We start from the raw sequence: 13,992 nt of genomic DNA, 5'->3' as shown, positions 1-13,992 counted from the left end.
TTGTCAAATTGCGACAAATAGCAATGTGACGTTCAAGCTTTGTAAACGAGACAACTGCCGCACGCGGAGAAATACTGCTAGGGAATGAGTGAGATGTTGAGGTGGGGGGTTGGATTTACAGCCAAAATGCTAGGGCGGGGAGTCTGTGGTCACATGACTCACGTACACCAATTGCCTCTCCTGGTTGGTTGGCCAAGCACCGCGCAGACACAGCCCAGCGGGTTGCTCACCGTAGGCTAGACCAGAACAAACCGGACTTCCGTTGTCCACATTAAACATGAGTCACGTAACACGTGCAACAATCCCGTCGACATGACAACGTTCAAGATCGTTAAAGTACCCCCCCCCCCCACACACCAACACACGCAAATACTACACGGTACATTAAAGGATAGTATAAAAATAAATGTTCAGGTTAGCTGACTAAAAATGAAAATGTCATCGATTTTATCGAGCTGTTTGCTCAATCAAATCACATAAACGAATAAATAAACTAACGCGTGATTGAATCTATTCTTATCTGCCAAGAATGTGGATAGATTAGTAGAGTAGTTGAGTATTAAGTATGGTGTTAGTCTTGTCAAACATGACTGAAAACTGTATCTGTAACTCAGGGCAATTATCAGGGATTGAGTAAGTCTATATTGCAATAGCCCAGTTTGTAAATATTTTATTGTACTCACAATGGCCAGAAATCTTATTTGGCAGGGTTAATTAACCCTGTGCTGGTGTAGAACGCAATATGTTTTGTACATTTCTTCTATATTTTTAGTGTGCATGCCTGCATGGCCACCCCTTCTGGAAGTTTAGTATGTTTCTCCTTTAAAATAAGTTTTTTTTATTTTTTTTATTCGGTTTTCCAACATGTTTTGGTTGACAGGTAAATTTACGATGAAGTGCTACTTCCAGTACAACCTATTCCCACGAGTCACTTGAAAATAACTCATTTAATTTTCTTGTGCTGGTTTTGTATGGAGGTAAATCAATGCTAGAGTGTGTTGTTATTTATTTATTTATTCATTTATTTATCATAACGCCAAATTTGTGGCAAATGTGCGAGATTTTACGCACGTGGAAGCGCAGCAGCTTAATGCGTTAAATACTGGTAAAGAATCGTATTTCTTGCATCCATCCTAATCACAATTGTTTCCGATGCATTTATTTTGCTTGGCAAATTAAAAAAAAAAAATCACATACCTGTCAACCCCGGCTGTAATGAATCTTACGAAAGTTGTCATTTCCCTTATGGCTTCTGTCACGTGAACGGAAATCAGCGATGTTTTTTTTATTAATGAGAAACAAGTGTACAAACATCTTGGCAGTTAACATATGCGGATCCAATAAAAGTGCGGTTAATAAGGCACTAGTAACAAGTAAATAGAAAAATCTTGCATGTTACAGTCTCACACACACACACACACACACACACACACACACACACACACCCACACACACACACACACACACACACCCACACCCACCCACCCACACACACACACACACACACACACACACATACACACATACACACACACGCATATGCGTCAGATATCATGGATACAGCATTCTTACATGTCATGCGTTTCAGGGATATTTGTTATCTTGCATCTGTCTCTTAAAGGCTGTGAATATGGGATTTATCTTGCTCCATTTACACGTGTGAATAAAATATTTCGCCAGCAATATATTATTCATCACATTTTTACATCCATAGTCTTCAGAAAGAAAACCAAAAATAATGTCCCATTCCAAACTGTTTTGTAGCTGGATTCTTGACGATAGCCAGTCCCAAAGGTCATCCCAGTCTTTGTGTAGATGCAGTAGTAGAACAGATGTTCTGTAGTTTCAATGTCAATTGGGGGCGGCATGGCTCAGTGGTAGAATGGTCGTTTCCTAACCTTAAGGTTGTGGGTTTGATCCCCGGCCATTTTGACCTTGTCAAAGTATCCTTGAGCAAGATACTTAACCCCTAGTTGCTACTGATTCTGCGTCACCAGTAGGTAGATGAGGTACAGTGTGAAGTGCTTTGAGTACCAAAGGTAGAAAAGCGCTATACAAATGACAGCTCATTTAACAGGCCTTTTCACAAAAAAGTATAAGCGTTTTGTTCTATATTAAACCTTTTCCTTAGCATTTCACTGGATGGATAAATTGCATTAAAAATTTGAAAAGTGTATTTATTTTGTTGGAAATCAGTGACGTAATCACTTGGACGTTGTTGTTTTTTTGTTGTTGTTGTTTTTGTTTCCTTTTTTTTTTCTTTTTCCCGCCCCATCTTAACTAACTGTTCTAGTTATTCTTGTATTTGTACTGGTTACTACAAATGATCCTTATTTACAAATTTTATATTATATAGTTTTACATTAAAGAAAATGAAATCACTATGGACGGAGTTAACCATCTAATGCTTTAACAACGCCGCCGAAGCTTGCAATAATGAGCGGCGCGCGCCCTCTAGGCCTTCACTTTACATAGTACAACACGGCGGCTATTGATGACGTCACAGACAGCTCAGCCCTCAGCACACAAAAACAACACAAGTCAGCTGTTTGGCACAAGTTGCCATAAGCGGAATTCGCAAAATACCGCTTTTTACTGTCATACGTTTTCTACCAAAACGCTTGAATCTTATCTATTCAACTTAGGATAGAACGTGGAAATCAATAGCTTCGATCGCAAACACCTTTGTTTCCTTTTTGCGTTAGCCACTAGCAGGTTAGCTTCTCAAACTGGAGGATCGAGGGTGCCCAGCCTGTTCGACCAAAAGGTAAATTAGTTTGTCTACAATATAACCACTTAGAAACATAATTGTTATGAAAATAACTGCTGCAGAAACTCCATGTTGACTTAAATTAATAACCGTAAAGTTATCAACTGAAGTTATACTGACTGAGTATTTACACCGATGAATAATATATTGGTAAAATTAGCAATCGTTTTAAGGTGGGAAACATTGGTGAAAACATACACACGTATATGAGTTGATCTGTGTACCACATTACCTGTGTGGATAAATAAAGGATTTCTGAATCCGAAGAGGGACCACATGCGCGTCATTGCGTGCCTTTGAGTGGTTTAACTTGTATTTGTCGTACCTTTATGAAAAGAAACCATGTTCACCATCCAGTAGAAATTGCACAGATGACAGATGTGTTTATGTGCAATACAGCATGCTGCATCGCTGAAGCATAGCACAGAAAACCACAAAAACATTCGAGTTATCCTCTTATGTATGGTCATGTCCGTTCAAAATTGATTTGGCCTCAAATATGTGTAGACCAGCTTTTATAAGCTTTATAGGTTATTCATGTGATAAAGACATTTAACCCCATTGTTGCAACGTAGGTAGGTAGGCCTTTCAAAAGAATTGTTTTTTTCCCCCAGCAGCCAAACACATTAAATTCTTATCTGACTTTACTTTGTCTTTGCTCACTTATCTTTAAGCTGAAGAGACAAATTTATGGCAAAGCTAGACCACAAGACGTCCCGGTGGAGATTCTGACACCCACCTTTGGCCACTGTTCTGTCCAATCAACATGTCTCCACGTAAAAGACCCTTGGTTCCTGTAGGCAACAGACGCAAAGCAGTGGACGACTACTTCCCTTTTAACTTCCTGCCAGTGGAGTGTCAGCTCCATGTGTTGTCTTTCCTGAATGAGGTGGATAAATGTAGCTGTGCTCTGGTCTGCTTGAGCTGGAGTTGCCTTGTTCGTTCATGGAAGCTGTGGCGGGTTGCTGACTATTCCCGTCGAGGCGTCTTCCACCTGGGGCAAGAGGGGCTGCTCGTTTCCAATCGTGAGTTTGAGAGATGGAAATCCTGGGTTCACCTCTACACGCACCATCTCATCTCACGCCGAGCCAGTCTTCTCACACTGAAGGCCAGCTTTGATTTGGGGGATCGCTCTAATAAGTGGGGTGACCTTCTAAGCCACCTGTTGGATAATGTCCACTGCAGGGATCTCAGTCAGCTTGACCTCAACTGGACGTTTACGCATCTTGAACCTTTGGATCTCAGAGCGCACTCCAGCTCCAGTTCCCACCAGGACGGCATTACAAAGATGGACCAGGTAACAATATTTATCTGGATTGTATTTCTTGACTCCACATTAAACAGACAGGTGGTCAGCCACTCACAGACAGTCGAGGGTTGCTTTGATATTTGCAACATTGATATTTGATGGTCATGAGCTGAAAGATAACATTACAAAATACATTTTTGGAAACTTTAAACTACCGGTTCACACATTTTGTTTCGAGAAATTGCCAGTTATGCAGGTGAAATGGTGTTATGATTTTGTTTGTGTTGCAAAATTATAGGTGTGCATCGAGAACGGTATCACGATAATGGCCTATGCAATATGCATATCGCAGACACGCAATCATTTTCGGATGGAATTGTAAGGGTTTATCTGAATTCGACCAGTCAGATGCAAACTTACGTAGATGTGCGTCGCCACCCAATAGTTGGACATTATCTAGGGGAATTACAATTAGTTAGCCAAGAACATACTGAGCTTGCTCATTTAACCGCATGAAAAATGTCCTTCTTTCATTGTATGATAAAAATTACATTTCTTTACGTACATGTTAAACACCGCAATAATGTTGATATCGCTATAGTCAACATCCATATCGCATGATTTTCCAATATTGTGCAGCCCAAATTGTATTCATCAGCTCGTCAGTCAGTGCATCAGAAGTCCATCAGTCCAAAAATAAAAAATAAAATAAAATGAAATAAATGTCAGCAAAATGGACGTCTATCAGTGACAGGCTGACAGAATACCCACCCCTGAATACAGTACAAGCAATCCATTTTAGACTCCGTTCCCACTCTATCATATATTGAATGTAAAAAAAATAAAATATTATTGTACTGAAGTAAACATGAATTGTCTTGAATAGGTTTAGCAGGGTCCTTTATTCTGTATTTATTTTATTCAAGTGCAGTACATTCTCATATTTGAGGTTGAATTTATCGAACCCAAATGTTTGGAATAAATGGGCCATATTTTCTCATACCAACTGTTACTGTTCTTTGTGTGAATAGTAGCGGTATCACTTGATCAAGTCTCTGCTAACATTTCACACTAAAAAATGAATAAAAGCATGTATCTTTCCCGCTGGTAGCGGATTGATATCGGTGCGGGCAGTACACCCCTAATTCAAACAGAGTTGGACATTTCAAAGTCAAACAGAAAAAAAAAACCCACCAAAGCATTCAACGTTATCAACTACAAATAAACAACAAAACAATGTGGGCTTTCTATCATTCTATAAAAGTTGACATATATCAAGAAGAATGATGTGGTGAAATCACTTTTCTATTTTACTTAATTACAATCATCTAGTCCAGGGGTGCCCATTACGTCGATCGTGAGCCATCGTGGGTAGATCACCAGGTTATCATCCGTCCTCACTACTGTATTGCTACGTTCACACCAACTGCGTTGGGAGCGTTTCTGGCGGTGCGTTTCAATTGGAGTCAATGTAGTTCGCGCGGACGGGCACCATTGCGTGCGGGCGCCATTGCATGTGGGGTGGCGCAAATGATGCATTTGAAGCGGTAGGACGCGGAGTGAAGCATCGGAAATCCGCCCATTCGCTCCAGCATTAGCATAGTGTGCAAAAAAGTTGACTTGTTTCATACGCGCCGAATGGAGCGAATGGGCGGATTATTGTTGCTGCAAATCTGCTTGAGGCTGGCTATCAGTAGGTACTGTCCGGACTATGCGTCCCTGGCTGATTCCATTCAGTGCAAGTCATCAGAGTAAGGTAATTACAAAACATTTTTGTTGTTGTATTGTGCTATATAGGTTGATGCAGTCATGCTAGGTACACCAGCATATACGGTACATACACAAATAATTCTCAATGTATTTATAAATAATGTGTTTTGCATTTTTAGTAGGTGGTAGATCATTTTGACTCGGTCATGTCATTAGTAGCTCTCAGGCTGAAAAAGTGTGGGCACCCCTGGTCTAGTCACTTAGGCTATGTCATAGTACCTAATCAAACCACTAGGCTTCCATCCTTCAGCCTAGTAGTTTGCATGACATACATTAAATACTCAGTCAGATGTTATAGTACCCAAAGGCTTAAATACAGGCAGTTCTTGTATCACGACGTATGCGACTGACGACGTTTCGACTTTACGACGTCCATACCTCCTCCTTCATTTTGTCCGCAACACCATAGTGACTATGTTTACATGCAGTCAATATTAGGGTTAAAGTCAAAATTCCGATTTCTGAAACATTCTTAATATCCCGTTTACATGATTGAGCGGACAGAGTTGCTACGGCATTTGAATAACCCACTGTGTAGTACACGCCGTGTGTCGCCTTACACACATGGCGTCATGACTCAAACGGACGTCATTTCCGCTTGTTACATTCAACTGTCAATAAAACACTTGATATTCATGTCACTCACCACATGAATGAAGCAGGTTTCCTCCTCGCTCCAAAAGTGTGCTTTTGTGCTGCGTCTCTGAGCTTGTTTACCTCTGCTTATGTATTTGCGATGGGTTTCGCGCCAAACAACGCACTTCCGCATACAAGCACCTCCTCGTACTACAAAGACCAGCATTCCTTGCGGTGACCAGTGAGCATGCGCAGAGTGTCTCGATTGTGTCTGTTTGCGCGCCGGCAGTATCTTTGCCTTTTTCGCCTCTCCTTCTCCATCCACTTCTCAGCAGTAATGCTAAGTATAGCACCTTATGCTTTTTATTTTAATGTATTTTCGTTTATTTATACCAAGCATGTTGATGTAAATTTCGACTTTAACGGTGATATCCGACATACGCCAACATTCAGGTTTCATCGCCAGTGTAGGAACGGAACTCGTTCTTAAAATGAGGACTCCTTGTAATAAACAGCAAACATTTTGGTGCCTTAAGACTGTAGAATAAAAATATAAATAGTGTGTAAAAAATGTTTTATGTTTTTTGTGTTAAATTGTTGTGAGTGTTTAAAGGGGAAGTCAACCCAAACATATTTTTTCAATAAAATGTTCTATAGAGGCCCACTTTTTGAAACAAGGCTTTCTGATAAATATTGCATTTGTGGAACAAGAGTTAATCCACGCGTTTTTAGCCATATCTGGGGGGGTGCCATTTTGTCACTTCTGTCGACTGAAAACGACATCACAACTGCTCAGGGCTCAGACAACGACCAATCATAGCTCACCTGTTTCCTGAGCCCTGAGCATCTGTGATGTCAATTTCAGTCAACAGAAGTGACAAAATGGCCGCCCTCTGAGATGGCTACAAACGAGTGGATTTTGCTGCTTAAATCAAATTATACAAATACAATATTAATCCGTGGGCCTGCAAAGAATATATTCTTGAAATACGTTTGGGTTGACTTTCACTTTAACTCCTTCACTGCCATTGATGAATTTTCTTGTCTTTTCACAGTCCAGCAATGCAATCCCACTAATTTATTTATATTTTTTTCAATTTTTTTTCAAATGTTAAGGGTATAAGAGGGTCTGAAAATGTCTGGCAGTGAATTAATTACAAAAAAAAATACAAATACAAATTAAATGAACATTAGCAGTTGCATGTAAATGTCTCTACACAATGCTAATTAGCTGTGGTCCTAATTACACAAATACATTAGTTCAAATTGTACAGTTAACATTAACCTCAGTGTATATAAATGACCTACATGACCAACAACTCATCTTGAGGCACTGCACTAATAAACTAACCACCAGAGGGTGCTGGAACTGCACAAATAGAAAACAACTTGATCTTTTAAACAGATTTTCTGCTATTAATATTGTGACATGATGACGACGATATTGTGGCAATTTTAATATTGGGATATTCGGGGGGGATTTGGTGCCTTGCTCGCAGGCCCTTCCACGTTAGTCGGAATGCAGACTTGCATCTCTTCAACAACAAGTTGCAATGTCTATTGCACGCAGTGGGACCCAAGCCATGACTCGAGTTCCACAGGCGAAGCCCATACAGATGAGCTACTGCTGCCACTTTTTGGCTTGCTGACAGCATTTCTCTGTTTTCACACACAGAGCCATTTTTTTTTCATTAAATACTTCCAACAAAAAGTCATAGTTTCATATAAATAGAAGAAATCTGAAATTTCTACGAAATGAAACTGTACCTCCATCCATCCATTATCCAAACCGCTTATCCCCACAAGTATTGCGGGCACGCTGGAGCCTATCCCAGCTGACTTCAAGCAGTAGGCGGGGGACACCCTGAACTGGTTGCCAGCCAATCGCTGGGCACATGTAGACAAACAACCACACATAAGGACAATTTAAAGTGTCCAATCAACCTACCATGCATGTTTTTGGAATGTGGTAAGAAACCGGAGTGTCCGGAGAAAACCCTTTTTCACGATTTATGTTATCTAAAATGTGTTTAAATCGATTAGGGGAAAATGAGTTGTTGGACAGGCAAAGTAAAAATAAACAAGTGAGATGCACACCCTTTTATTGCTTTAGATGTGGTGTTCACATTTCAACTCATGTTAAATGGGATGCCACCATTAAAAGTTCCACTGAACCCTAAATAAATTTCAAAAGTCAGCACACAACTGCCAGATTTAAAATGCCTCTTTTATGCTGAATAAAGTTCAGATGCAAAGGGTGACATTAAGGAGAAGTGTGCAAAAGATATTCCAGGGAAGCACTAAATGTACAGTACAATGCAATGCAGTGAAGAAAGTCATCATCAAGTGGAGAAAATACATATGGCACAACAGTACATCCATACGAAATTGATGAAAAGACAAGATGAAAACAGGTCAGGGATGTTGCCAAGAGGCCAACAACAATATTGAAGGAGCTGCAGAAGGAATTTCTGGCAAGTTCTGACTGTTTGGCACATGCAGCAAGTATCTTCATATGTGCTGCAGCATAGTGTTAGTTTGAGGCAGGGGCGGAGTCAGAATGTGGCTAATGGGTGGGCCTGGTAAAATCAGGGTGGGCCTGAATATTTCTCTCACTGAGCACAATCCTCCTATCCCGACACATCGTATATTAAAATAAAATGACAAACTAAATGCTGTATTGGCCCGAATATAAGACAGTGTTTTTTGCAGTTTGCATTATTTTATTGCAACGTTTTTCCTTATTCAGATTTGTTTCAAGACTACAGTTACAGTTAGACTTCACTTTGATGCTTAATGCAGTTATTGCAATTTTGTTGTTTGATCACCATAGATTGGTTTATTTACATTTCAAAAACCAGAAGCCATTAATTTACAAATGTGATTGCACTTTAGTTTACATATTTAAATGTTCAGATTTTAAGATTTGAATGAGGCAAAATAACATGCTTTTTCTCTCAAGTATATTGTTATAATCATTTGTTTCAGATGTACTGTCATTATTTTATGTATGAAAATTAATTTGATGTTCAAAAAAACTTTTTTCAAACTTGAGTCTCGAAAAAGAGGGGGTCGTCTAATAATCATGACCGTCTTATATTCGGGCCAATACGGTAATATGAATTTCAGAACTTCCTTAGACAACCACAATTATGCCATTCTTAATGTTCAATAAAATCAAAAACACAACAAAACACAAATTCAAAAATAATTGAATAATAATTTACTAAAAATTTCAAAGTACATGTTTTTTTCATGAATCTCATTGGGTGGGCAATCTGTCAATGTGGGTGGGCCTCTGCACACCCAGGCCCACCCGTGGCTCCGCCCCTGATTTGAGGGTGTGCATAGTTATTATACCAGTATTTATTGATTTTTTTCCCTTTAAATATTTCAGTTACCGGTAGTTTTTCAATTTAGTTTTCCAGGGCATATTAGAGTAGGAAAAAGTTTAGAATTCTCTTTTTCTTCTCATCACAAAAACCTGGCATTTGATCATGGTTGTGTGAGCTTTTTAGATCTACTGTACCCTGTATGTATCTTCCCCTAATGTAACAACACTGTCCATTTTTTTCCCCCTCGGTTTATATTGGCATCTTGTTTGAACCAATTTCATTTATTTTGACAGGTGACCAATTTCCAGGAGCTGTTGACCAAACTCACCCAGAGCTGTCCTCGTATCACCAAGATGAGGTTACACTTTGACTGGTCAGATTTGTCAGTGTCTCTGCTCACCCAGTTCCAGCAGCTCAAAGTCCTTGAGCTGAAGTACTTCTGGGTCTTCAAAGGATTGACTCCATCCACACTGCAGACCCTAACAACATCCCTTCCGAACCTAAAATCTCTCACCTTACACATCCTGGTGCCGCTGAGGAATCTGGGTATTTCCTACACTCTGGAGTCGCTTTCTTTGGAGTTCTTGGATGTGTCACCAAGCAGAGGGCTGGTCTTCTCTTGCCTAAAGCTGCCCGCTCTGCGTGAGCTTAGAGCCAAGAAGATCGTTCGCGGCATCACATTGGACAGGCGCACCAGGCTGAGGATCCAGAGTCGATGGCCCTGCTTGTACCATGTCCTTCGGGAAGGAACGCCGAGACTCCAGGCCCTTAACAATGAGAGACTCCTTCCTACTTGGAGAGAGAAGAGCTACGGGGAACTATCGGCCATCCTGGATGGCTCTTGTTATTGTGTCCAGCATCTAGACAGCTGGCTTTGGTAACCAACCAACTCTGTGAATGTAGTTTTATTTTATTTTACTTTTGATTAATTATTGACTATGTTTACAACCAGTCAATAACCTGATCAAAACCCGAATATGACATGTAAGATGTTTCCATGATAATAGTCACAAATTCTGTTTTCAAAAATGTCAATGTTGATTTTGGACCATACATACATGAATTGTTAAAAAAGGTAATATAGGAAAATGAATGAACTCATAGCAGTATCAAAAATTAATGCAACATGCAAAAGAGCAGTTGTGCGTTTTTTATTAATTTTGAAGATTGTATTAAGATAAATGCAATAAAAGAAAAATGTATTTAAAACGCTCTGTACATTCAATAATGGCTCCTATAAAACCTTCAAGTTGCAACTGGCTGCTAAATAGACCTTAAGAGAGCTGTATTAAGTTCTTGTAATTCTGACCCAAGCCTATCAGGAATGCAGCACAGCTTAGGCTGGGTTCAAGCCAGTGCTGGACCAATTATTGACATAAGATTTTGGAAGTTGTCAATACAATTATGTGTTTCTTCTGAATTTTCATTGCTGTCATAGATTTGTAATGTTGCTGAACTGCAGTGAGTGAGCAATGGCGTGGTTGCAAATTCTCAGTTAAATTTATTTTATGGACTGTGAATGTGAAGTTTGTGAAAAAGGTATTTTATCCTTAACAGGGTTTTTATTTGATCCCTACTGTCTGTTTTGCTCCTCCAGCTGTGAAACACAAGCAGTGCTTTTGCAATTACACACGCTGTTCAGTAGAGGCCCTTATTGTCAACCTTTTGCCTATGAACACTTACTGGAGACCTTTTTGCACACTTATAGAGTAACATTTGTTCCCTAAACTAGTGCATTGTGACCATTTCACTGGATGGTGTATTTAAAGTGTTCTTTGGTGCAAATGACTACTTTGATTGCTTTCTTACATCCCGCTTAAAGAACTGTTTTGAAGTTACTTTCATACGTGTTGCATTCATATAGGCTGCTTTTGTGTATGCAGCGCAGCACGGATTAAGCCAAGTCATTCCAAACCTGCTTTGCGAAGACTTAATGAGTACATGTACAATTTACCAAACAATGGTGTGAACTGTGTTGAGTTGGATGCCCCAAAATTAAGACTGATGTCATAAGGACAGGTCTATTCTACATTTTAGAAAATATAAATGGGTCTGACTGTACTTGAGCGGGGCGGCACGGTGGCCGACTGGTTAGCACGTCCGCCTCACAGTTCAGAGGTCGTGGGTTCGATCCCGGCACCGGCCTCCCTGTGTGGAGTTTGCATGTTCTCCCCGTGCCTGCGTGGGTTTTCTCCGGGTACTCCGGTTTCCTCCCACATTCCAAAAACATGCATGGTAAGTCTTTGTGTGCCCTGCGATTGGCTGGCAACCAATTCAGGGTGTCCCCCGCCTCCTGCCCGAAGACAGCTGGGATAGGCTCCAGCACTCCCCGCGACCCTTGTGAGGATAAGCGGTATAGATAATGGATGTACTTGAGCGTGTGAGTAATAAATACTCATTCCCTTGAACCCATGCCAGCTCTCTACTTGCTTTGTTCAACCTGAGAATGAAACTTTTAACGGCTATTTTAATTGGACCAATGTAGCAAATTGTCATATTAAAGTATCAGTAGAGTATCATGATAGATTTTAATCCTCAAATGCAAAATTATTAACGATCCACTCTTCAAATAAGGCTTTGAAGCAAACAAAAAAAAACAACCACCACTGCCGCCGACAGTTTCCCATCCCTGGTTTAGGCTCTCCTTTCCAAGTTCCCTCGTACATTATCCTATATTGTTTTCAGTGTTTCATTTCCTGAAGTTGGGAATGTGTTTTTGTGCTCCTTCGGGTTGGTGCTTTCCAGCAATTATCTGGAGTCCCGAAATTATTCCTGGTCAATTTCCCTCCCACCTTGTGTATTTTATCCAAGCTGCTGTGTGCACTTTTCGGTTATGCTGTTTATCTTTAGCTGAATCGAACAGAGGGTGTCTAGAAGACCACACACATTAAAACACTTCATAATGGTTAAGACCAAAACATTGTGCAACAAAATATCAAGGGTACCATCACATTGTCCAGTGATATTTAAAAAAAAAAAGTGTTGTGGACCGCAATTCAAAAGCGAAGCTACATTTTTGGTATTGGTTTGTTTTATTCTTTTTTTTTTTTTTTTTTTTTTTTAATGTTTCGATTAATTTTGTCAGTTTCAAGTTCATTAAGTCATTCACTGCCATTGACGAATTTACTTGTCTTTTCACAGTCCAGCCATTCAATCCCAAGAACTTATATTTTTGTTTTTCTATTTTTTTCAAATGGTAAAACAGTTTCTGAAAATGTCTGGCAGTGAATGAGTTAAGTGATGTTTGTGGGTTTATCTTTAAACAACATGGTCCCCGCAGGCACCAGGTCACTGTTGTAAAAATAGCTCAACAGTAATGGGATATTTTGTGAATTACTAATAATGTTGTAGAAGTGGTCATTTGAAAATGTAAACACTTGCAGAGATTCCCAGAAATAAAGTGCTACATGTTGGTATTTATCTGTTTCATACCTTGTTATATCATTGATGATAATTGTGAGAAATCATTAACATAATCAGTGTCATCCCAACTGTATGAATCATTATTAATAACTTAAAATAACTTGAGCAAATTCTTTACTTCACACGTGTGTATCAAACTGGCAGCCCTTTACATTCATCAGAACCTAAGAAGTAGCTTTCAATTTCAAAAGGTTGGTTTCAAGAAAGACAAGGCGAGGCAAAGTGATTTATAGACCAGTAGTAGAATTTTAAAATGTATTCTACAGCTGATTGGGAGACATTGTAAAACCGTTAGGACTGCAGTAATGCTCTATTCTCTTTGTTATGGTAAGAACCCGAGCTGCAGCATTCCAAATGAGCTGCAGCGTTCCAAATGAGCTGCAGCGTTCCAAATGAGCTGCAGTTACTTGGTGCTCTTTTGAAGGCATCCAGTAACAAGACTGTTAGAATAGTCCGATGTACTAGAGATAAAAGCATGGATAAGTTTCACCTGGTCTGCTTGAAGCCTGAAATCCTTCAATCTGGGTGTGTTTTTCAGCTGGTAAACAGCTGTTTTAATGATTGATTTAATATGATTGCTGTAAATACGATTAATCGCAATCAATGATGGAAAATGTTGCGATTAATTAGTTTAAAAAAATTCAAAGACAAAGATCTTGTACACGTTATAGGTCTCATGAATAGGGGGAAACGTTTTGAAATCTACTTGGTTACATTTTTTCTAGTGCAGTCAAGCGATAAATTTTTTTAAACTAATTAATCGCAACATTTTCCATCATTGATCGCGATTAATCATATTTTTCAATTACAATTTTTTACGAAGTTGGAACCGATATTTGAGTAAAATCTTGGAATTAATGTGGAAAAAA

General features: G+C 39.5%; 2 protein-coding genes across 4 annotated transcripts in view; one reads left to right on the top strand and one right to left on the bottom strand.

Moving 5' to 3' along the window:
• chka (choline kinase alpha) overlaps positions 1 to 109 on the bottom strand; it is a 28,102-nt gene extending 27,993 nt beyond the window's left edge. For all 3 annotated transcript variants that reach the window (XM_086028100.1, XM_086028099.1, XM_086028101.1), the window contains exon 1: positions 1 to 109. This exon is cut by the window's left edge and continues 391 nt beyond it. The gene's annotated coding sequence lies outside the window, so the exon portion shown is untranslated.
• Positions 110 to 2,467: 2,358 nt separating this feature from the next.
• Positions 2,468 to 13,116, top strand: LOC147148190 (uncharacterized). The gene is made up of 3 exons (XM_086029577.1): positions 2,468 to 2,767; positions 3,445 to 4,067; positions 9,994 to 13,116. Exons 2-3 carry the CDS (start codon positions 3,537 to 3,539, stop codon positions 10,579 to 10,581), a joined length of 1,119 nt encoding a protein of 372 aa, XP_085885703.1. The 5' UTR covers positions 2,468 to 2,767; positions 3,445 to 3,536; the 3' UTR covers positions 10,582 to 13,116.
• The last annotated feature ends 876 nt before the right edge of the window (positions 13,117 to 13,992 follow it).

Source organism: Filicampus tigris, chromosome 4, assembly GCF_054856515.1.
Source record: "Filicampus tigris isolate MCC_2025a chromosome 4, RoL_Ftig_1.0, whole genome shotgun sequence".
NCBI lineage: Eukaryota > Metazoa > Chordata > Actinopteri > Syngnathiformes > Syngnathidae > Filicampus > Filicampus tigris.
This window is presented reverse-complemented; position numbering and strand designations above follow the sequence as displayed.